We start from the raw sequence: 25,661 nt of genomic DNA on the forward strand, positions 1-25,661 counted from the left end.
AGGACATGAGCATGTTTCGATGAAGCTTGCATGACAAGAATAGTAATATGAGTTGCTGCGAAATCTAATTATCAGTTACGTTTACATTGTTGTAGTATGCCTATATTGTGAACTTATATGATTGAGAGCATGATATTGTTGATTGTGTATCACGATTAAGGAATGCCTTGCAAATAAATGCACCATGCTTATATGATGTTATGTTTTGAATGCATATAGATTTTATGTATGCTTTAGTTATTTACAATGCATGTTGGATAATTGTACCCCATCGAGACTCGATGAAGTCTGAACCAATATTTATATAAACCATCCAGGTGATGAGTAGCTGTGATAGAGGGATGCAATGGTGGCGCCAACGAACCAAGCCTTTATCATTCCTTATTTGGCCTTAGAAATTAGTTCCATACATTTTGGAACATTTGATTCCCTAAACTTGTTTAGGTTGAAGTAATGCCAAACCTTTATTTTAAACCGCATGTTGGATTATGTTGAATGGTTTGATTATGGTTTGGAATAGTCCATGAAAAAACGTAATTTGAGATTGGATGTGGACCCGAATATGAGGGATTTGGATCCAATCCCCCTATTGTGTTCACTTACCTGTAATCTGCCCAAGATTTGTAACCCGTGGCCCATTTGAAATCTTTCGTTGTATTTGATATTTTGTCTCGAGTAGTCTCTTTCTAGATTTAGGTTCTATGCAGCTATTAAATGCTAGCGGTTGCGCAAAAGCTGACTCCCTAAAACTTAGTTCTATAGAGCAATACCCCACGGACTTGTCATTGGTCGTCTTCTCTCGAAATATGTTCTAAGGGGATATTAAATGCTAGCGATTGCGCACAAACCGACTCCTTAGAGCATAGTTCAATTTAGGCAATGTCATAGATGAGACCTCACATTAAATTGCACATTAAAAAAAATGGCCAAATTTTTTTGTTCAAATTTTGAGGCGCTACAATACTCACCAAGTAGGGGTGGCAATCGTGTCGGGTTGGCGGGTCGACCCAACGGGTTGGTGGGTCAACATACCTCAACCCAAACCCGACCCGTTTATTAAACGGGTCGGTTGTGGCAAACACAAACCCGGCCCGTTTAATAAACGGGTAACCCGACACGACCCGCCAACCCATTTAATAAATGGGTTGGGTCGGGTAAACGGGTTCTCAGGTTCGCGGGTCAGGTTGGCAGGTCGGGTTGGCAGACGGGTTGGCGGGTTGGCATACCCCCAACCCGAACCCGACCCGTTTAATAAACGGGTTAGGCGGGTCGACCCGTTTACTAAACGGGTTGGCTTAAGCCCAACCCGAACCCGCCTAAGAGGCGGGTTGGCGGGTTGTGTCAGGTTTTGCCACCCCTATCACCAAGGGGATTGTACTTGTCTCAACATAAGTATGCTACAGATTTGGTGGTGAGGGCAAGACTGGCGAATGACCTAAAAAGAGTCAATTCTCCCATACAAGCAAATTTAAAGATGAGAGCCACAAAAGGCATTGAGTAAGATCCAGTAGTATACAGACAATTAGTTGGATGTCTCATATACTTGACCATATCCAAGCTGGATATCACCTATGCAGTTCATGTAGTCGATCAATTTATGAGTGCTCACAGGACAATTCACTTAGTTGTTGTACACGGGATCATCAGGTATGTTAGACTCAATGCACTATGGTATGTTCTTCTTATCCTCTTATGCAGTTCATGTTAGAAAATAACATATACATGTATATACTTGAATATATATATATATATATATATATATATATATTTATATATATATATACATACTTTTCGTAATACAAGAGTATGTATATGTATATATATATATATGTATATAACTATATATTTAAAGTATATACTTATATTTTTGTAATACTTTTTTATTTATTTATTTTTGTAATTTTATTTCTTTCTTATTTTTTTTTTGTCTTTTTGTCAAACAGTCATAATTGACTAGAGCTGTTGGGCTGTCAAAACAGCCAACAGCCTTTTTGTCAGGTTCTGTCAAACAGTCAAAATGTTGACTGTTTGAATAGAGCTGTTGGGCTACTCCCAACGGCTCTAATTAGAGCTGTTGGGAGTAGCCCTATCCCAACAGCTATTCCAATAGCTCCTCTCATGTAATCTCTCTATAAATAAGGGCATGCTGCCCATTGTAATTTAAATATAAAGGTAGAGGGTTTTACCTCTTACATATTCATATTCAAGTGCATTTATGCACTATTCTTATGTTTGTGTTGTGGAGCATTTTGTATGCTATTTTGGTTTAGCATATTGGGTGAATGTATGTTTTGTCAAGTTGTTTGTAGACTTGATTGTGTGTAAGACTCTTTACATGGTATCAGAGCTTGGTGTATGATCAACCGTGCATTGGTGAGCTGCCACGTAAAGTGTGCCTTCTCTCTTTCGTGATTGGTGGTTCTTTTTTTTCTTTGGATTCATCATGAGTGAATTTTTTCCGCACAATACAAGCAACTCCAACTTCATTCCGCCATTCAAACTTGAAGAAAGCAACTATAACAATTGGGCAGGACACTTGGAGACATTCATCAAGGGTCAAGGTTTGTGGGGATTTGTAAGAGGTACTATTCTTGAACCCACTCCCAAAATTATATTAGTTGAAAATGACGTTGAGACTAGTCTTGAAGAAGAAAACAAAGCCACGGAAGAATACTACAAAAAATTAGATTAATGGGAAATGAAAAATGCCAAAATTCTTTCATGGATGCTTAGTGGAGTTAAGACAAAAATTGCCTCAAACCTTTTGTGTTACAAAAAGAAAAATAAAGCATGAGAATATCTTAGAGGTATGTTTACCGAAAAAGATATGGCTCACAAGTATTATCTCCAAGAAAAAGTTAGAAACATTAAACAAGGAGATAAGAATGTAAGAGATTATTTTATGGAGTTATCTTCCATTTGAACCCAACTTGCCCAATTTGAACCAAAATGGGAAGGAAAGTGTATAGAAATGCGGAGAGTTCAAGTTGAAGAAGATAGACTTTTCGCTTTTCTCTATGGTTTGAGACCCGAGTTTGAACAAACAAGGGCCTCCTTGCTATCATCTTCATCACCTCCTCCTATTCATGAGATTCTCACTAAACTTAGTAGAGAAGAGCCTAGGCTAAACATGAGTAAAAATGTTAGTGTGCTTGCTACTTCTAGCAATGGTCAAGAAGAGTATTGTGCACTTGCCGCATCAAAACCAGGACACTATATCAAGCCATATAAACCTCCTCATTTTAATAAGAATCGAGGAGAATCAAAAATCATTTGCCATAATTGTAACGAACCCGGTCATATTAGGCCTTAATGTCCTAGATACAAATATAGGCCTCAAGAAAAGTGTGTTGCCGTTGCACCATCAAAACAAGATGAAGATACTTTGAATCTCAAAGACCTCACCAAATCATTATCTCAACTAACGGAAGCATTGCAACCACTGCTTAAAGGATCTACCTCAGGAGCGGCCATTGCAACCTCTTCTACTCCTGGTATGTGCTCTTGGCTGCTTGATTCAGGAGCTTCTTTTCATATGACTCCACATAGATCTATATTATCTGAATGTCAACCTAATTCAAATGCATCATTTGTTTCCACTGCCGATGGTACTGCCTTGGAAATAGAGGATGTTGGAATTTTTAAAAATGATTTGTCAAAACATAACAACTTTTATATTCCGAAAATAAGACTTATACCAAAACTTCATCTTAATCTACTTTTTGTTTTTCAAATCTCGAATCATGGATGTGATGTCATTTTCTCATCAAGTAAATGTTGGGTGCAGGATCGCCAATTCGGAAAATTGATTGAGGAAGGTTCTAGGCAAGGAGATCTCTATTATATGGATTTCCTTTGTATTCCAAAGGAATCATTTTGCAACACTGCCCAAACAAAAGACATACGGACTTGGCATCATAGACTTGGGCATCCAAATATAAGGAAATTAAATTTTGTACCTATTACCAAAAATCTTTGTAAAGATAATTTTAAATGCAAAGAATGCTTACTTGGTAAAATGACAGTCTTGCCTTATGGTCAAAGAACTTTTTACTCCTCAATGCCTTTTGAATTAGTTCATTCGGATGTATGGGGTCCTACTCCTGTAGCCTCTAAAGGAGGATTCTCCTACTATGTTGTGTTTATTGATGACTTCACTAGATATTGCTGGATTTACTTTCTTAAGTATAAATCAGATGTATTTGCAACCTTCAAAACATTTCATAACATGATTAAAAATCAATTTGAAAGTAAACTCAAAATTCTCAAAACTGACTCTGGAGGAGAATACTTGTCAAATGAGTTTAAACATTTTTTAGAAAACGAAGGAATTTTACATCAAAGATCATGTCCTAGAACCCCGCAACAAAATGGAATTTCAGAAAGGAAACACAGACATATTATAAAAACTACAAGGACTCTTCTTATTGCTAAAAATGTTCCAAAAAATCTTTGGGTTGAAGCTGCATTAACCTCAGTATATCTTATAAATAGGATGCCTTCCAAAACTTTATCTAATGAAATTCCTTTTGAAAAATTATTCAAATATCAACCTGATTATCAAAGACTGAGAATCTTTGGTTGCAAATGTTACGTTTTGAATGATAAAGGAGATAAACTATCTTCTAAAGCTATTTCCTGTGCGTTCATTGGTTATTCAGAAACACAAAAAGGATTTAAATGTTATGATACCAAAAATGATAAACTTCTCATTTCAAGGAATGTTAATTTTGTTGAAAATGAAAGTGGATTTGAAGAAAACATGTCGGAAGACATAAACTCTGATTATTCTTTCTTGTTTAAACTATTGTCTAATGATGAAAATATTTATGTAGAACCTCTTATTGAAAATAGAACAGTTGAACCAATAGTATACACTAGAAGAAATCGAAATGCATCCAATGAAGGTGTAAATTAAAGTAATCATGAAGCATCAGAAATTCCTTCAGAACAAACCACTATTCGTAGATCAGAACGAACCTCAAGAATCCCAAATAAATTTGTGTCTTATGATTCATTCTCTCCTAAACATAGAGCATGTCTTATAGCTATCCACTCATATTTTGAACCCTCATGTTACAATGAAGCAAAAAATTTACCTGAATGGATAAAAGCTATGCACATAGAATTAGAAGCTCTTAAAGATGCTAATACTTGGGAAATTCTGGATTTACCTATAGGAAAGAAGACAATAGGTTGTAGATGGGTTTTTAAAGTAAAAACCAAAAGTGATGGATCCTTTGAAAGGCATAAAGCCAGGCTAGTTGCCAAAGGATATTCTCAAGAATACGGAGTAGATTACGAAGAAACTTTTGCTCCTGTTGCCAGGATGACCACTGTTCGAATGCTTGTAGCTATTTCAGCTATTAAAAATTGGAATATATTTCAAATAGATGTTAAAAATGCATTTTTAAATGGGAATCTCAATAAGGAAGTATATATGGATATTCCACCTGGATTAATAATTCCTTCAGGTAAAGTGCTTAAATTAAAAAAGGCATTATATGGCCTCAAACAAGCACCTAAAGCTTGGTTTGATACTTTTAACAATGTTATTACAAGGTATGGTTTTAAACCATGCTATACTGATACATCTTTGTTTATCAAGAACTCTTCTGCTGGTATTATAATTTTACTTTTATATGTTGATGATATGTTAATTACAGGTAGTGACAAGGAGGGAATCAAGAAAGTAAAACAGTTTTTGAAAATTTCTTTTGAAATGACAGATCTTGGGTTTCTAACATACTTTCTTGGTATAGAAGTTTCAGATATTATTGACAGGTCAGGACTTTCATATGATAAAGTTGTTGATACTCCAGAGATTGTCGGAATGAAAATGCGAGCCGATGATGGAGTTCCTTTGGACAATCCAACTCCCTTCAGACAGCTAGTAGGATCTCTTATGTATTTAAGTATTACAAGACCAGACATAACCCATGTTGTACATATAGCCGGTCAATTTCAACATGCTCCAACATCAACTCATATGAGTGCAGTCATGAGAATTATTAAATACATCAGAGGCACTATAAATAAGGGAGTCTTTCTGTCCTCTTCTTCCTCCTTAGATCTTATTGCATATTTTGATGTTGATTGGGGAGGAGATCCAAATAACAGGCGCTCAAGAACTGGTTTTTGTATATTTCTAGGTGAATCTTTGATTTCATGGAGGTGCAAGAAACAACAAAAGGTGTCATTATCATCTACAGAAGCTGAATATAGAGCAATGGCAATTACTACTATGGAAGTCGTGTGGCTCAAACAACTGATTTCAGATATGGGGATTCACCTTCAGAATCCTACAAGATTGTGTTGTGACAATAAGAGTTCGATATATATACATTGCTCGAAATCATACGTTTCATGAAAGAACTAAGCATATAGAGATGGATTGCCATTTTGTTCGTGAAGAATATTTGAAGAAGACTATTGATCTTCCCTATGTGACATCAAAATATCAACTTGCTGACTTCTTCACCAAGGCACTGTGCTCACCAAGATTCAACTTTTTACTTGACAAACTTTCGGTGATTTCACCATAAGTTTGAGGGAGACTGTTAGAAAATAACATATATATGTATATACTTGAATATATATATATATATATATATATATATATTTTTTTTTTTTTTATTTATATATATACATACTTTTCGTAATACAAGAGTATGTATATGTATATATATAACTATATATTTAAAGTATATACTTATATTCTTGTAATACTTTTTTATTTATTTATTTTTGTAATTTTATTTCTTTCTTATTTTTTTTGTCTTTTTGTCAAACAGTCATAATTGACTAGAGCTGTTGGGCTGTCAAAACAGCCAACAGCCTTTTTGTCAGGTTCTGTCAAACAGTCAAAATGTTGACTGTTTGAATAGAGCTGTTGGGCTACTCCCAACGGATCTAATTAGAGCTGTTGGGAGTATCCCAACAGCTATTCCAATAGCTCCTCTCATGTAATCTCTCTATAAATAAGGGCATGCTGCCCATTGTAATTTCTCATGTAATCTCTCTATAAATAAGGGCATGCTGCCCATTGTAATTTAAATATGAAGGTAGAGGGTTTTACCTCTTACATATTCAGATTCAAGTGCATTTATGCACTATTCTTATGTTTGTGCTGTGGAGCATTTTGTATGCTATTTTGGTTTAGCATATTGGGTGAATGTATGTTTTGTCAAGTTGTTTGTAGACTTGAGTGTGTGTAAGACTCTTTACAATCCAAGCTGGATATCACCTATGCAGTTCATGTAGTCGATCAATTTATGAGTGCTCACAGGACAATTCACTTAGTTGTTGTACTCGGGATCATCAGGTATGTGAGACTCAATGAACTATGGTATGTTCTTCTTATCCTCATCTGACATAGTGTTAAGAGCCTCTTGTGATGCTAATTTTGGAGGTTCTACTTGGGATAGGCTTTCTACTACTGGCTTCTGTATTTTTTTTTGGAAGCTCCCTGATTTAATGGAAAAGCATGAAACAATAGAGGGTTGCTTTATCCACAACAAAAGTAGAATACAGAATTATGGCTCAAGTAACTGCTGAGATTATTTGGATATGATGGTTAGTGAATGAGTTGGGAATCTCCATTGTGGACAAGACTCAGTTATATTATGACAATATGAGTATTATTCATATTGCAAAGAATCCAAAATTTCACGAGTGAACCAAATACATTGAAACAGATTGTCATATGCTTTGGAGCATGTGAGCTCAAAGAATCATATTGCAGATTGTTAAATTGTAATTCATAAGACAATGTATTTTTTATATATATTTTATATATATAAAAGAAGATACATATACATATATATGTCATGTATCCATCTACTTATATACATAAAATATATATTTCTTTAGCTGTAGGGGTATTTTTGTCATTTCTACATTTTTAGCATATTCATATTTTTTAATATGATTGTAATTCCTCCTTTTTATTTTTTCTTATTTTTGTAATTTTTTTCATTTCTTTTTTTTGTTCTTTTATGACTGTGTACAGTGTACTGTTGTACACAGTTTAAATGGTAAACGTTGGGCTAATTCCCAACGTCTCTAATAAGAGCCGTTAGAAATAGCCCAACGTCTCTTTTAAGCCCTTATAAATAAGGTCTACGTGAGCCCATTGAAGCATGTATTTTACAGCAAGGAGTTGTCTCCTTAAGCTTATAAACATTGTGCATTTATTAAACTTCTTTTGTGGTGTAAAGCTTATAAACACTGCGCATTTATTTTGTGTCTTGAGTATTTGAAGTATCAAGTTATTTGAAAACTTGATTGTTTGCAAGGATTATTCACATGGTATCAGAGCAAGGTTGGAAAAAGAACGATCGTGTGGATTCTCACTTTTTGGGTGCCTCGAAAAGTATGCCTTCAATTTTTTGGTGATTGGAGTGGATCCTCTTGTTCATCCAATATTTTAGAAGACTCTTCTATCAAGAAAGGTCTAAAAATCCTTTGTGGTACGCATTCTTTTTCATCATCTCTCCTCTCTAATGGGCGAAAAAGGCTCATTTTTCTCTCGGCTTCAAACTCAATGGGATCAACTATCACGTTTGGGCCGGAAACATGGAGGCTCATATTAAAAGGAAAGGGCTTTGGGGCTATGTCTAAGGCTCAATTCTTGAACCGGAGCCAAAGATAACCTTGATGGAGAAAGGAGAAATAAAAATCCTTGAAGGCGAAGAAAAAGCCAAGGCTCTTGAAGACTACACAAAAAAGCATGAAGAATGGCAGATGAGGAATTTTAAAATTCTCTTATGGATTTTCTCATCCGTAGAAACAAGAATTAACGCCAATATTATCAAGTTTAAGAAGGCTTCTCAAGTGTGGGAGTACCTTGAGAAGATATACACCTTTAGGAACTTATCCCATAAATATTACCTCCAAAAGAGGGCGCTAACTCTTCATCAAGAAGAGATGACTATAAGGGAGTATTTTGCCGAACTTTCTTCTATTTGGGATGAGCTTGCTATGCTCGAACCCAAGTGGAGTGAAGAAGCCATAGAGCTTCGTCATAAACAATTGGAAGAAGATAGATTTTTTAATTTTTTGAATGGGCTTAGGCCTGAATTCAAACAAATTCGGTCTTCTCTTTTATCCGCCTTCACTTCCCCCTCTCTTGAAGATGTAATTACTAAACTAAGTGGGGAAGAGACTCGTATGGGTATAAGCAAGAACAACCCAAGTGTTCTAGCTACACCTTCCACTAATGAAGAAAATGAAGAAGTTAATGTCGTCTCAAGACTGGGGAGCAACTTAAGGACCTACAAGCCTCCTCACTTCAAGAATCAAAACTCAAGTGGTCAAGGAGGGAAGAAGGATTATAGCAAGCTTTTATGCCATTTTTGTAAGGAACCGGGGCATATCAAGCCTATTTGCCCAAAGTGAAAAAAGTTACTTGTCATGGCTACTACATTCCAACCTCAAAAGGAAGAATGCTCGTCATCTTCAAATGGAGCTCTCTCATTGCAACAAATCGTGGATACACTTAAACCTCTTCTAAAAAGGGCTATTTCCGGAGCCGCCATGTCAACCTCTTCTCCTCCTGATAAGACCTCTTGGCTTTTAGATTCAGGTGCTTCTTTTCACATGACCCCAAGTTTTAGTTCTTTTTTCGAATACTCAAAAAATCCCTCTCTATCTTTTTTTTCAACCGCGGATGGAACATCTCTTGAAGTAAAAGGAATAGGAAATTTTGAAAAACAAGGGTTCTTTATTCCAAAAATTAGATTTATACCCAAATTAAACTTAAATTTGTTGTGTGTTTCTCAACTCTCGGATCATGGGTGTGATATAAAGTTTTCATCTAACAAATGTTGGATACAGGATCGCCGGTCCGGGAGATTGATTGAGGAAGGCTCTAGGAAGGGTGATCTATACTATGTCAACTCCCTTCAAATTCCAAAGAACTCGTTTTGTAATGTTGTCCAACAAAATGATATTAATGTGTGGCACAAGAGACTTGGACATCCAAATATTGCAAAAATTTCTCATTTACCTTTTGTTAAAAGTCTATGTAAAAGTGATTTCACTTGTAACGACTGTATTCTTGGGAAAATGAAAAAATTGTCTTTTTGTCAAAGATCTATGTTTACAACAAGACCTTTTGAAATTATTCATTCAGATGTACGGGGACCGGCACCCATCCTATCAAAAGGAGGCTTTGCATATTATGTCATTTTTGTTGACGACTACACGAGATATTGTTGGATTTATTTTCTTAAACACAAATATGAAGTTTTCTCGATTTTTAAAACCTATCATATGATGATTAAAAATCAATTTAACGGGAAACTAAAAATTTTTAGAACTGACTCTGGTGGAGAATACCTTTCAAGTGAATTCAAAAATTATCTTGAAAGTCATGGTATTCTTCACCAAAGATCTTGTCTGAAAACCCCTCAACAAAATGGATTAGCCGAAAGGAAGCATAGACATATAATAGAGACAACTTGAACATTACTTGCTTCTCAAAACATCCCAAAAGGTTTTGGGGTTGAAGTGACTTTAGCATCTGTTTATCTGATAAATCGGCAACCTTCTAAAAACTTGAACAATATCTCGCATTTTGAAAAATTATATACCAAAGAACCCGACTATAGTAGGTTGAGAATTTTTTGTTGTAAATGCTTCGTTCTTACTGACAAGAACGACAAACTTTCACCAAAAGTCATTGCCTGTGCTTTTCTTGGATATTCCAAAACCCAAAAAGGGTTTCGTTGTTATGATATTAAGAATGACAAGCTATATGTTTCCAAAAATGTGAGTTTTCTGGAAAATGTTAATGGTTTTGAAAGGAGTGAACCCTTTGAAGAAAACATGGATTACTCTTTTTTATTTGAAATGTTAGCACATGATGATGATAGTGATGATGATTTCATTCATAATGACGTCAATGATAAAGAAGATGACTCTTCCCATCCACCTATCTCTCAACATAGAAATGAAGGAGCATTGAGAGATCCTATAACATATACCCATAGAGAGAGAAACAGTTTTAGGAGTGCAATTGAAAATTCAACGAACCTACTGGGTCCAATTCAACAAATGATGAAAACCTACGAAGAACTGAGAGAAGTAGAAAGATGCCTTCTAGGTTTATTTCATATGATTCGTTTACTCCTAAACATAGAGTCTGCCTTAGCGCCATTCATTCCTATATAGAACCCAAAAATTTTGAAAAAGCCAAAAAGAATGATGAATGGCTGAAAGCAATAGAATATGAGCTTTCGGCTCTCAACAGGGCAAAGACTTGAGAGTTCCAAGATCTTCCTAAGGGTAAGAAAGCAATAGGGTGTAGATGGGTATTTAAGGTAAAAACTAAGAGCGATGGATCTCTTGAGAGATATAAGGCTCGATTAGTTACAAAAGGATATAGTCAAGACTACGGGATTGACTATGAAGAAACTTTTGCCCCTGTGGCTCGAATGGTCATTGTCCGATGTCTCATTATCGTTGCCTCAATCAATAAATGGAACATCTATCAAATGGATATTAAAAACACATTCCTAAATGGTGATTTGAATGAAGAAGTATATATGAATGCTCCACCAGGAATAAAGACTCTCAAAGGGAAAGTACTTCACCTTCGAAAAGCACTTTATGGTTTAAAACAAGCCCCCAAGGCTTGGTATAATAGATTTAACTCCGTAATGTTAGAAAATGGTTTTTCTTCGTGTTTCACTGACACTGCCTTATTTGTTAGAAAAACCAATGCAGGGATTGTCGTTCTGCTCTTATATGTGGATGATATGCTTATAACCGAAAGTGATTCTAAAAGGGTTAAAAGCAGGGTTACCGGAAGCACCTAGCTAAAAGGGGAAGCGCGCTTCGGAAGCGCGAAACGTCGCGTTTCGGAAGCGCGAAACGTCGCGCTTCCGAAGCGTGCAGGAAGCGTCCCCTTTTTTTGGGAAGCGCGCTTCCCATCATGCTTCCCCCACGCTTCCCCTATTTTTCCAATTTTTTGTATTTTTTATTTTTTATTTTTATTTTTTTCGCTTCTCCCTCGCTTCCGAGACGCTTCCTAGGTCGCTTCCGAGATGCTTCCTAAGTCGCTTTCCGAGTCGCTCCTAAGTGGTCCCACGCTTCCCGCTTCCTAAAATTTTGAAAGTGCCTCGCTTCCCGCTCCCGCTTCCTCAACTGGCAACCATGGTTAAAAGCATAAAATCAATTTTGAATGATAGGTTTAAAATGTCTAATTTGGGATTTCTAACTTATTTTTTGGGTATTGAAGTAGCATACTCTCATAGAGGGTAATTTTTATCTCAAACTAAGCTTGCCTCTGAGATTATTGACAGGTCAGGTATTACGGATGATAAAGTTTGTGAAACTCCTATTATAGTAGGAGTCAAAATGAAGATTGATGATGGTATTCATCTCTCTGATCTCACCCCTTACAAACAACTTGTGGGATCTTTGATGTATCAGAGTATTACTAGACCAGATATCTCTCATGCAGTTCATATTGCAAGTCAGTTCCAATATGCACCAACATCAGTTCACATGAGTGCCATCTTGCGGATTGTGAGACACATAAAGAACACACTAAACAAGGGAGTATTCTTATCCTCTTCTTCTGAATTAAAATTAATTGCTTATACTGATTCTGACTGGAGAGGTGACCCAAATAACCGTCACTCCACTACTGGTTTTTGTGTGTTTTTAGGAGACTAGCTGATTTCATGGAGATGTAAAAAGCAGCAAAAAGTGTCTCTATCCTCAACAGAAGCTGAATATCATGCCATGGCGACTACTACCATGAAAATTGTATGGATTCATCAACTATTAGAAGACATGGGGATCTCAATAGAAGAGCCCACCAAGTTATGCTGTGATAACAAGAGTGCAATATACATTGCAAAAAATCATACTTTTCATGAGCGGACTAAACACATTGAGATGGACTGTCACTATGTTCGAGAAGTGTATCTGAAAAGATTTATAGATCTTCCATATGTAACTTCAGAATATCAATTGGCAGATTTCTTCACCAAAGCTTTGTGTGCTCCGCGATTCAATTTTCTCCTTGACAAACTTTCGGTCATCTTGCCCTAAGTTTGAGGGGGGGTGTTAAATTGTAATTCATAAGACAATGTATTTTTTATATATATTATATATATAAAATAAGATACATATACATATATATGTACATGTATCCATCTACTTATATACATAAAATATATATTTCTTTAGTTGTAGGGGTATTTTTGTCATTTCTACATTTTTACGCATATTCATGTTTTTGAATATGATTGTAATTCCTCCTTTTTATTTTTTCTTATTTTTGTATTTTTTCATTTCTTTTTTTTGTTCTTTTATGTAATATTTTTGTACACAGTCAGCCGATTGTGTACAGTGTACAACAGTGCCACTGACTGTGTACAGTGTACAACAGTCAACCATGTTGTACACAGTTTAAAAGGTAGACGTTGGGCTAATTCCTAACGTCTCTAATAAGAGCCATTAGGAATAGCCCAACGTCTCTTTTAAGTGCTTATAAATAAGGGCTATGTGAGCCCATTGAAGCATGTATTTTACAGCAAGGAGTTGTCTCCTTAAGCTTATAAACATTGTGCATTTATTGCACTTCTTTTGTGTTGTAAAGCTTATAAACACTGCATTTATTGCACTTCTTTTGTTGTGAAAGCTTATAAACACTGTGCATTTATTTTGTGTCTTGAGTATTTGAAGTATCAAGTTATTTGAAAACTTGATTGTTTGCAAGGATTATTCAGTGTTTACTAAGAGTCTTTCTCCTTCGCATTTCAATTCTTTCCTTTCCAAACTCTGAATGATTCCGTTGTATCATCCCAAGTTTCAAGAGGAGTGTTGAGACTTATGTAATATAAGTGTCTTACTGTTCTTATACTACATCTTGTGATAAACATTCTTTTGTACATTACAATATTGTAAAGGGGTAGTTTAGTCTTATTTTTCTTTATTGTTTCCTTTACTTTGTAACATTGAGAGAGTCGACCCATATAAGAAATGTGGGACTCTCATTTTAGCAACTATTGAATGGAAACTCGTAAACGCGAGAACCTCTCCTCTTGTGTGTTCATGAGAAAACACTCAATAGGAAACTTGTTCATACTATTGGTGGCAGCAAGAGTGAAAATCACAATGTTGTCTTCTTGTTAGTATTTATTACGTGTAAGGTTTCTAGGGGGGTCATAAGGTAAATAATAGAAATACACTTGGTGACAGACAATGTTACAGAAGTTATATTATCAATGAAGTACAAGATAGAATAATTTATTGTTAACACATCCAAGCTGCTAAATAGCTAGTTACCCTTCATGTCAGCCCCCCTCAAGCTATGCATGGGTAAGGACCATATGCAGCTTGGCTTCATGTAGATAGCAGCTTAGTAAATAAATCAGTGATGATGTTCACCAAACACAAATTTGGTTTCTACTTCTTGATATTCAACCTTTTTCTGATAAAAATGTTCTCTAGCTCTATTTGTTTTGTTTTATTTTGCTGGACTAAGTTAACTGAAATGGCAATTGCACTCTTATTATTGCAATATAAAATACATCATGTGATAGGCTGCCTGATTGTGGTGAGTAAATGCCTCGGCCAACAAATTTTAACAGCAGTGGATACACATAGATCTACATTTAGTCTCAATACTCGATCTCACAATTATGTGTTGCTTCTTGCTTCTTCAGGAAACCAGATGAGAGCCCAAATGTGTACAGTATCATGAGATAGACCTTAATGTGTCTGGATCCCTAGCCCAATCGGACGGATCTTTAGTTGGACATTTTTGTTTTTTACCCATAGCCATATGTGTAAGTTATTTTCTGTATCTTCTAGGGCTGTTTTGGTCCTAAATGTGTACAGTATCATGAGATAGACCTTAATGTGTCTGGATCCCTAGCCCAATCGGACGGATCTTTAGTTGGACATTTTTGTTTTTTACCCATAGCCATATGTGTAAGTTATTTTCTGTATCTTCTAGGGCTGTTTTGGTCCTAAAGAGAATATTTCACATGAAGGGTATCAAAAAGACCTTACAACGTTAAGATCAACACAAGTTCAATATATTCTTTGTACATAACATTTATCAAGATTGAAAGTAAAAAACCAAAATTTCAACAAATATTGCAGAAATTGCAAAAAGCAAGTTGTGAGATATGCAATCCTACTATTGTAAAATTGATGCAACAAGAACACCTTCGGAATAAGAAATTTGGCAATTCATATAGTATTTATAATTTCTACAACTTGATTCCACAATGAGAAATGAACATGTTTTTTAGGCAGTTTTCTATGGCAGCAACCAACTAGAAAATGAAGTATGATAATCATAAATAGATTGGAGAAATATTAAGCTGTTTACCGTGGCTTCACATTGTAATTTTTATTCCATGTTAGTTGCCTTGTTGCCATAAACCTCATCCATACAAGAATTCCAGCAAGTCCCAGTTCCCCCTCATCTTTGGCCAACTCGACCAAATCTGTTGCAACGTTAAATCTGTAGCAGAAAAATAAGCATACTACTGAGAATACGAACCTACTTATGTCATCTTCTAATTGGCACAAATGATGGCATAAAAGAAATGAAATCCTGATAACGTAATGAAGTAAATAAAAATGAGATATGTCAGGTACTGTGATAAACAAAAAAGAAAGAGGGTTCATAGCACCTCATAACCTTTGTTTTCTTTTCTCATTTTTATCATGTTACCTAAAAGCAAACCAGTGCAACCCATATATAAATATTAGCTTTGGAAATTTGTTTGTAACCACTAAATTGGTGAAATGTGGTCCATAGATGATTCATGACAACTAGAATGGAGTCATAAATCAAATCAATTATAAGGCACACCATGAAGCTTGCACAAAAAAGTGGAAGAGCACCTCAAAGAACTATTAAAATTACATAGAAGTGATTTGCGTTACAAAATTTTAGTCCAGGGAAAATTTAAAATGGTTTTTGCAAAGCCTTCTCACAATTGGCATGTGCTGAATGGCATCGCTATTTGAAGGTATAAGCAGGTGTAAGATCCATATGCAAGGATCTAGCATGATGATTTAAGTGATCTCAAACCTGTGTCAACTAAAAATAGATGAGATCATGGCATACAATGGAAAAAGCTTCAGGGTGGAAATGATATAGTGCAACACAATAAAAAAAATATGAGTATAAAAAACAGTAGTTAAAAAGAGGTCTAAAACACTATAAGAAAAAATAGAACAAAAATAAGGTTTTAGTAGACATGAAAATGTGGGGAATGTTGAAATAAAATAGGAGGCAAGTGTCAATTAAACAGTGGATAGGATTCATTTCATGTGACATTACGGTTGATTTGCAGAAAGAGTTACTAGTAGGATTAATGAAAGTCACATGGAAAGTCAGGGTGAATGACAAATGATGCCTCTGTACTGATGGGTGGTTACCATTAATGGTATAATGCTAGGAAAAAGATGTCAAGGAAACTAAATGCATGCGGTGATGTATCCTGCAGTAGATTAGCGGAACAAAAAAAACATATGATGGAACAAGTCCACTACACGTAATCTTATAAATTTTCATCCGTTCTAAGGTCATCTTATTCATTACACTGACATAGGGTTGACCATTTGTAACCTTTGAAAAACTATTATGCAGCATGCATTTCTAATAATTCTATATGCATCCCATGTTGCAAAATTTTTTTTTTCCTGATGCAAACCAGAATAAAGAATTATCATGTCCAAATCAGGTTGCATGGAAATGGTAATCTGAGAAAAGGAGGAAAGATCTGAAAAGCAAGAAAGCCAATTAACCTACATAAAAAATGCCTTAAGTGCAATATCTCACCTATGCATCAGAGATCTCTCAGCTTCACTTTCAAGTTCTGCTATCCTATCCAATAATGACTTTGCAGTCCCTTTGCAATCAACATCCTAACACAAAAAACAAGGCTCATATGTCAAAAGGCAGAAACAAAAGGTCATAAACTTTACAATGCAAGTTGATTTTTTGAAGAAAAGTAATTACGACAAACTCGAACATTTGATATTGGATCATAACCTTCTTAGCCTTTTTAGTTTCGGCACCAAATTGAACATAGAAATCAGAATCATTGTTCTTTATCCAGTTTTCACCAGAATGAAGCACAAATGGCATCCCAAGGAAGCCCTCTTCCCCAATCGTTATCTCAACAGACTGCAGGGAAAGAAAATGACAACTTGATCAATGTCTTCAAGTTCATTTCTTGACAATTTGAATGCAGTATAATCTGAATTCATCAACATGAAAAACAAAAGTTTGCAATAAAAATGTATTTGATCATTAAGAAACAGACTTATAGTGAAATCACAAACAAGAACTTATTGCGAACAATCTCAAAGGAAGAAAGGTACTGTTTGTAAAAGTGGAAAATCTTCCCAGATAGAATGTACATTTAGCAAGGGGCTCAACTTGGTATATTTACTTAACAAAAGTCACATTGTGAGGACTGAAAATTGCATCAGATTATCCACAAAGTCATTATTGTCTGCCCCAGAAAGAATATTACAAAAAAGGGAAGAGTTACAAGCAAAGGGGAAAAAAAAGAAAAAAAAACTTGGGTACTTTGATTCGCTGTTGTTATGAATCAGGTTTATAAATTATAACCCCTAGAGAGAATAATGATTAACTGATGGGAGAGAAGAAAGGGAGAGGAATTCCCTATTAGGGGCATAAAATCTTGGTAGAAATTATTCTCGCATCTCCAACAGGAAAGAATTATTACTAATATCCACATGCCTCTACCCTACAAGCATACAATAATGTTCATCATTCCTTAAAACTGGAGCCTGAATATCAGAAGCTCCCAGGTTGTCAAAGCTGTCTATCCCATATTGCGCAAGGGCTTCAACTAAGGAATCAACAATTACGCCTTCTTATCACAGTTGCTTGTGAACTTCTCATAATGCAATGCTTTAATAAAATGGCTATACACCTCAATGTATTCTATTCCAGTGAATACAAGTGACATGCCTAGCAGCTTCAAAATCAATCATTTATTTCTAAAGGTTCTTGATCTCATCTCGCATCAGTAAACCTTATTTTTCACCATAAAAGTCAGTGAGCAATATACTTTGATTTAAGGCTCATTGTGATACCAGGCCTTGCAGCACGGTTGAACTTCTCAATGTATGTATCAACAAATAATTTGAGAGATCTAAAAGGATAGTATCAATATGAGGCAGCCAAGATGTCTATATGAACTGGTTGATGACTAGAATAAGCAAATGATGCCTAAGTGTCAGATAAGCATGTCCACCAGTTATCTATGAGAGACAATATCTTCATCTTTTTGTATATCCAACTTTCCCTGGTACTTGCCTCCAACCATTGTGTCTCCAAGATGTCCATTCTTTGTTGCAAATCCAACCCACATTTTCACCGATAACCCAATACAAGTGCTTCAACTAAGACTTTTTTTCAATCCTTAATTAATTATTTATATATATATATATATATCAGTTCCCATGATTAGGTTCAAAAAGGTCATAGATATACATGATAATGATGATGTTTTTAACTTCTCGACACTCAGTAACATATGCAAGTATTATCCTCAACCAATTTGCTAAGGTGTTACAAAATCAGACCTGAGAAAAAGGTTATTTTCTATTCCTAACAAGTATATAAGGTATTAGACTTAGGTAATTAGGTTCTATATGTTTATGTAGTCAAGATTAGTGCAGTAGTCATGATGACACGTCATATATTTTATCATGTTGTGACATTCCTGTTTTCTATATGAAATGGCTGGGAAAAATTACTACTTCATGTCACACAGAAACAAGAGAAATTTGTGGCTTAACCTGTTGACCAAAGACTTAAGCAGAAAGCGCTAATGGTCAAGTGAATCCAACTTTGCACGATAAGGTAAAAATTATACAGAAAGTTATAAACTGTTGAGGCAGGTCAATTAAAATAATCAAAAAGTAATTCATGGTGAATGAGAAATTAACAGTATATTCACAAATATGAACATAGAGTAACATTCATCTCATGCATTATGAAGCTAACATTATATTCACAAATTCGAACATAGACCGACATACACATCTTGTTAACCAGTCATACTTGTTCAACCACAATGTACAAACCAGATAGAACTCATAATGCATATCTTAAACACAGGCCTTTACAGGGAACTTATTTAAGTATCTTTGCATATAATTCTACATAGAAATATTAGGAGCAAACCCTATTACAAAATATGCACCATAACGTAACAACTTCTTCGCTATGTCACATAGGTGCGGGTACAGGTGCGGATGCGGCGGTACGGCACTTTAAAAAAACTTGGGTGCGGGGGTGCGGGAATGATATATATATATATATTGTTAAAATATAACTTGCGTATGGATCTGGATCCAGATCCATACGCATGATATGTTAAATGAACACATGCTGAATATTACTCATTAATGGCATCCTTGTAATATCTCTGATATTACAAGGATCATTGTATACCTGTTTGATTTATAAAAGGATTAGGGCTTGGAGGTCGAGTAACACAGAGCCGCCCCAGCCATTGATTCTCTCTCTCTCTCTCTCTCTCTCTCTCTCTCTCTCTCTGTTTACTGTGGAAACTGTACCAGATATCAAATCTGATATATATATATATATATAATTTTTAACAGTTTTAAGTTAACACTATGTGTATTTGTGTGCATTTATGTATTTATATATATAATATAGATAAAAATGGACTTGATTAGGGTTAACTGAATCTACTTTTTGATAGAAATGGACCTCAGTGTGGTTGACTTCACTTAACATAAAGGAAGTTGTGTCCAAGTGTCGCACCCACCAGGATGCGGGTGCGGTGCCCTGTTAGAAGAGTCCGTGTGACATAGCTTCTTCGTCTATCTGTTTTCTAGTCCACATATAGTCAAGTTGTACATAAATGCAAAAAGTATCGGCTGCCAGGTGTTCAAGAATAGTAGAATAGTGGTGTTGAGCTTCTCAACCCTTTGACTTGAGATAAATCAGTTTATTTCTCAATGAACGCAGGAAAGGGACTCCATGCTAGAGTTTTATCTTGACAAGGTGGAGTGATCAGTTCAAGCTTGGTTATGCCCAAGATTTTCTCTTTTGATTTGCTCTTTGATCCCTGACCCTAGTTCAGCATCTAAAACCTAAGTAAAGAAACGTTGTTGCACCTATCGTCCAACCTAGCATCCTAGAGCCCAACACCCAAACTCTACCCACGCGAGTTCATCCCAGCTGAGCCAACCCAAGCCTAGTCTAGGTCTAGATCCCTTGTCTCACCTAGCATCCCAGAGCCCGCACTTAGCTGAAGATTTGCCCGAGTTCCAGTGCGCTTGACATCGTCATAAGAAAGGGTTACTAAGCCCGAGGTGAGATTCATACCCTTTTTGTGTATTTATTTCATTTATTTCAATATTATAAGTGTGGATTTGCTTAACTTTTGCATACGTGTTCGTGTTTTCATGTTTTTTCCAAGTCTTGGAGGCTCACACCATCAAGCTCGTTTCTTTCATAGAATCCGCATATAAGGTACAACCACTCGCAAGCTAAAGCCCGATGTTGAAGATTTTGAGCTCCTAGTACAGTTGTTCCCTGCTCAGCAGAGAAGGAAAGGCGCGCAACTTGAAGAGCAGACCCCACATCTCTTGTTTCTAATATTTGGGTCTGTTTTTCGAATCCAAATCTTTTTCAGATAAAACCCTCATTTTAGTTTTCAAAATGTGAGGATCCACACGAGTCAAAAATATCAAGACACCACCTACACAAGCAAATTTTTGATAAAATTCCAAAATGGCATTTTCCTTTGAACCATTTATTTTTCTCATTCTTGCTTGGTAAAGACAAGAAGTTTTCAGGGAAGCAAACATTGTCTAGAATTTTTCTGCTTCAACCTATAGTTGATGATAGAACCAGAATAAAAGCTTTTTGTTTCCTGCTTACATGGTCCCATATCCTCCATTTTTTATCAATCTCTAATTTTGATTTTCCTACCCAATCCAATATTATTGTGCCAATATAGACAGAAATTCCATCATGTCCATTATTGAGGACATGTACAACAAAACTAATAATAAATGTTACATATTTGAAAACTTAATGGTGAAATTTAAATAGATAGGTACTATGAACGTGAACAGATTGAAGATATGAACAGGCAAACACATACCTTCTCTCTAAAAAAAAAAGAAAACACATACCACCATCAGTTATGGAACTTTAATATAAATGCAGCTACCCTGAAACTTTACCTTTAAAGAAGGTTCACCAGAGAAGCTTTCTATGAATTGTGTTTCACTGAACCCATCAAGCACCACTGACTTTGGAGGCAAAACATTGGCAGGAGGAGCCTGTACAACAATCTCTTGAATAACTTCCAAATGCATAAACAAAATAAAGATAAAGTTTTCAAATTGTTTCTTTTTCTGCAGTATGACATAACAAAATAAAGATAAAAGTCTGCCATCTAATATAACTACAAAATCAATTATACTAATAATGCAATGGCTATTTTCAATAAATATTTTGCTTACCATCCATTCTCCATCCTTTTTTGATAATCCCCAATGAAGAGTAAGAGGCCCCTCGAAATCTGTAGCAATATATACTTTCATCTTTTCACTGGGCTTGGTTACCATGACCTTCAAAAGAGGAACTCAAGTTCAGGATGCCAAGAAACTGAGTTTGGAGTCTGGACATGACTCAAAAATGCCTACAGCAGAATTATGGATCAAAACAGAAATATATATAAATATATATATATATATCTGACCAGAAGTTCCCCATTTTCAATCTTAAAAACTTTCTTGAACAGAGTTTGGCCACCGTCTTGATCTTCCTTGGACTTCGAACAGAGCTCTAGTAAATTAGGAGTTTTTGCCTCAACAACATGCTTTCTTTCAACAGCTTCAGAAGTGTACTTGTTAATCAATTTCAGCATGTCTCTTTGTTTTCGAGTTTTCCTACTATCAATATAGAAACGATCTTTGGTCTGCAACTGCTTTGAAACTTTGATATCAGTATCTCCTTTCAGGATTTTCTTCCGGATCTGATCTAGAGTTATTCCCTTATCCAATTCCTTCTGCAGTTCTTTTCTAGCTTCCTCAAACTCCATCTGCCAAATATAAATAAACCAAATTCTCTTAAAATGAAAAACTGCAATACACTGCATTGTTTTATCATCATTTTCATGACCTAGCTGGACTTAGCCCTCAGGGAGATTCAAACCCAAGAACCCCCAGCTAAGATGGTGCAACTCTACCAGTTCTCTGATGTTATTGCTTACCTTCTCCTGCTCTGGAGAGTATGTTTGTTTCCCCTTCCTCTCCCACCTCAGATAAGCTTGGATCTGCACAAGTTCCTCAGGAATTGAAGCATATTTTTTTGACTTGCTATTCCTTGGCAATCGAACTTGGAAATTTTCACCATCTTTTTTAAACCTAGCTTCCAAAAAAGTCTATATCAGCATGTTAGGAAATTATTTATACTTATACGTGTGTGTGTGTGTGAAAATCAAAAGCACATAAAAAACCAGAGCCCACCATTTATTTTGTGCCTCATCAACCAGAAGAAATTCAAGAAATTCGATTTCAGGGTCATCAATTTCTAAAGTCAGAACAGAGTTGTTGCCAGACTGCCATGCAAGTAACAATTTTGCTAATCATGAGGTTGTAAGAGGGATTTAATCTGATAACATGTTACATAACCACTAAAAGTATACCTTATTCAGAGGAGATCTAAGAGCCATGTTGTTGTAAACTTTTGTTCCATTAGGCAGACGTGAAGGAAGAGACCAATTCCTGCAAGAAGAAAAGCTATAATTGAAAGAAAAGATGATAATGAGCTGAGGAAATGACAGAATTGTCACCAGACATACTTCTGCCCATTACGAATGGCACCCCAGTGAAGGACTAAAGACAGGTTACTGTTTGAAACTTGAATGTCTACACGAGAAAGAAGTCCAGGAGAGGAACCACCAACTTCAATCTGCTAGGCACATGCACAAAATTTCTTGTTACATCTAAATTTTGTTGCATTACCATACTTACAAAAAAAAAATGCACCTGAAGCTCTGATTTTCCATCCAGATTGAACTTTGTTGTCTGCTGATTCAAAACAATCATGAAATATCAGAAACAGATACTTGGACAGTGTAATGAAACAAGTGCACAAATGCAATGCCACAAAGTGGCTACAAAGGTGCACACACAAGTACAAAAGCCTCTAATGGGCCAAATACAAAGAGTCATTAAGGGCTAACACACAATCTCTCAAAAGAGAGCAAGAACACAAGTAAAAATTATAGGCCTTTATTCAAATATGCTTAGAAACAAGCATTGCACAATACAAGGGAGGGAGTGCCTTTACAACGGGCTGGTCCCAATACCTCTTTTACAACAGTCAAAAAACATAAAATAAAGAAAAAGAAAATAAGAAAGCAAAGTCCGTCAGTCCTTAGTGGGAAATACTCTTGATGGGTATTTCAGTTTACATACACAGAAAAGGATATATATATATATATACAATACATTTTATCATATACGCAATACATTTTGACAACAGCGAAAAACTTATGGTATAATCATTGAAATTTTGTCAAGAAGAAAATAAAATTGAGGTGACGGAAGCGCCTTGGTGAAGAAGTCTGCTAGTTGATACTCAAAATTAATATAAGGTAGACTGATGATGTGTAAAATCTACAAAAATAAAATAAAATAAAATAAAATTTGGTCGGACCCGGTACGACCCAAAACCGAACCGGGTCCGGACCCGAATCGAGTATACCCACCCACCCCCCGAGCTCTTTTTAAACAGCTCGAGGATTAGGGTTTCTCGTATGAGAAACCCTTCCCCTCTCTCTTGGGCAGACCTCTCCCTCTCGTTGCTCGTTGCTCCCCTCTACGGCATCCTCGTCGGCGACCTCGACCGGCACCCCTCCCCCCCTCCGTTCGGCCCTCTTTCCCTCGGTTTGCCCTCTCGGACTCGCTCTCCGACGTCCCGCAGCCCGGCAGTCCCCCTCTCTCCCGTTTCGGTTCGTCGGGCACCCCATCGGCTTGTAGCTTTCCGGAGCCACCACAGGCGACACCCTCCTCCTCTCTCTCTCTCAGGGTACGGGCGACAGGGGAGGGGCTCAGCCCCCTCCCTGCGCCCTCTGCTCGCAGAAGAAGGGCTCGGCCCCTCCTCGTTTCCCTTCTGTCTGACGGGCAAGGTTGGGCTCTCCCTTCTGTCCGACAGGCAAGGTTGGGCTCGGCCCATCAACCGAGCCCCCTCCTTCCCCCACTCCTCCCCTTTTCGTCCTCTCCTTCGCTACCGACAGGCAAGGCCTGCCGACCCTCCTTTTTGCAGGACAGGCAGTGGCGAAGACCCTGCCGCCTCTGCTTTTCCGGCAAGGGGCTTCGCCCCTTGCCTTCCCATCCTCTTCGCCAAGTAGAGGCATTGCCCCTGCCGCCTTTGGCTTTTTTGGCAGAGGCAATGCCCCTACCCTTCACCATTTTTCGGCAGGCAGGGCCGAAGCCCTGCCACTGATAAGGTTCAGCAATGGCTTGCCCCTACCCCTCCTTTTCGCGTCAGACAGGGGGGCAGCCCCCTGTCTCGAACTGGTTTGCAGGGAAGAACCGAACCCCCCTCCCTGTGCTTCCTTGTGCCCTTGGCTCGCAGAGAGAGGGGTTTGGTTCATCTCTGCTCCTCGCTGTCCCTAAGCAGGGCAAGGGTCCGACCTGACAGTCGAGCCAGCCCCCCCCCCCCTCTCTTTCCTAACCTCGACGAGCAGGGGCCTCTGCCCCTGCCACTTGCACCGCCCAACAGGCAAGGGTGTTGCCCTGCCTCTCGAGCCCTGTCAGGGCAAGGGCGAGGCTGTAAGAAAGTGAAAAATACGCTACAACAAATGTCTCTCAACAAGTTCTCACAAATACACCATAAGAACCACAAAGGTTCACAAAGAGAACTTAAGAATACACACAACCCGAAACGGGTATAAAAATGAAAAATAAACAATTTTATTGATTTGAGATAAAAACCCAAAACAAGAGTGAGTCTTTACAAGGGGAATAGCCCCATATTTATAGAGAGGTAGAGAGAAACCTTAAGAGAGCTGTTGGACTCTCCAATAGAGCCGTTGGAGAGTCCAACAGCTCTTTTTGGATTTACCTTTTTGACTTGGTCAAAAAGGTACCTTTTTTACTAGTCAAAAAGGTAAATGCCAAATCAGTCTAATGATGGACTGGTTTGGCTAATTCTAGTTGTATTTTAACTAGAATTAATTAAACGAAAAATCCTAACTAGAAAGGAGATAAAACATTACATGTCTATGAGATTACATATGAGATATTATATGAGATTGCATATTTTAACACTCCCCCTCAAACTTACGGTTGGATAACCGAAAGTTTGCCTAAGAGAAAGTGAAACCTAGGAGCAGCGAGAGGCTTGGTGAAGAAATCGGCCAGCTGATATTCTGAAGCAACATAGGGAAGATTGATGGTGCCACGCAAAAATTTGTCTCGAACATAATGGCAATCCATTTCTATATGCTTGGTGCGTTCATGAAATGTCTGATTGCTTGCAATATAGACTCTTGTTGTCACAACACAGATTTGATGCTTTGGGACTTTCAACTCCCATATCGGAAAGTAGACGTCGAAGCCAGACTAATTCCATAGTAGTTGTA

At 36.9% G+C, this 25,661-nt stretch overlaps 1 protein-coding gene across 1 annotated transcript in view; it reads right to left on the reverse strand.

Annotated features, from left to right (window-relative positions):
• LOC149815609 (alpha-glucan water dikinase, chloroplastic-like) overlaps positions 1–25,661 on the reverse strand; it is a 118,173-nt gene that overhangs the window by 76,447 nt on the left and 16,065 nt on the right. Inside the window, exons 3-13 of the mRNA XM_089989342.1 lie at positions 23,059–23,100; positions 22,872–22,981; positions 22,716–22,794; positions 22,537–22,628; positions 22,281–22,434; positions 21,768–22,109; positions 21,529–21,636; positions 21,247–21,345; positions 17,036–17,170; positions 16,823–16,908; positions 15,359–15,493 (exon numbers count right to left, since the gene is read on the reverse strand). Of these exons, the coding sequence (XP_089845468.1) occupies positions 15,359–15,493; positions 16,823–16,908; positions 17,036–17,170; positions 21,247–21,345; positions 21,529–21,636; positions 21,768–22,109; positions 22,281–22,434; positions 22,537–22,628; positions 22,716–22,794; positions 22,872–22,981; positions 23,059–23,100 (1,382 nt within the window). The remainder of the gene's footprint in view (positions 1–15,358; positions 15,494–16,822; positions 16,909–17,035; positions 17,171–21,246; positions 21,346–21,528; positions 21,637–21,767; positions 22,110–22,280; positions 22,435–22,536; positions 22,629–22,715; positions 22,795–22,871; positions 22,982–23,058; positions 23,101–25,661) is intronic.

The sequence above is a fragment of the Nuphar pumila genome, chromosome 15 (genome assembly GCF_984573655.1).
Source record: "Nuphar pumila chromosome 15, dmNupPumi1.hap1.1, whole genome shotgun sequence".
NCBI lineage: Eukaryota > Viridiplantae > Streptophyta > Magnoliopsida > Nymphaeales > Nymphaeaceae > Nuphar > Nuphar pumila.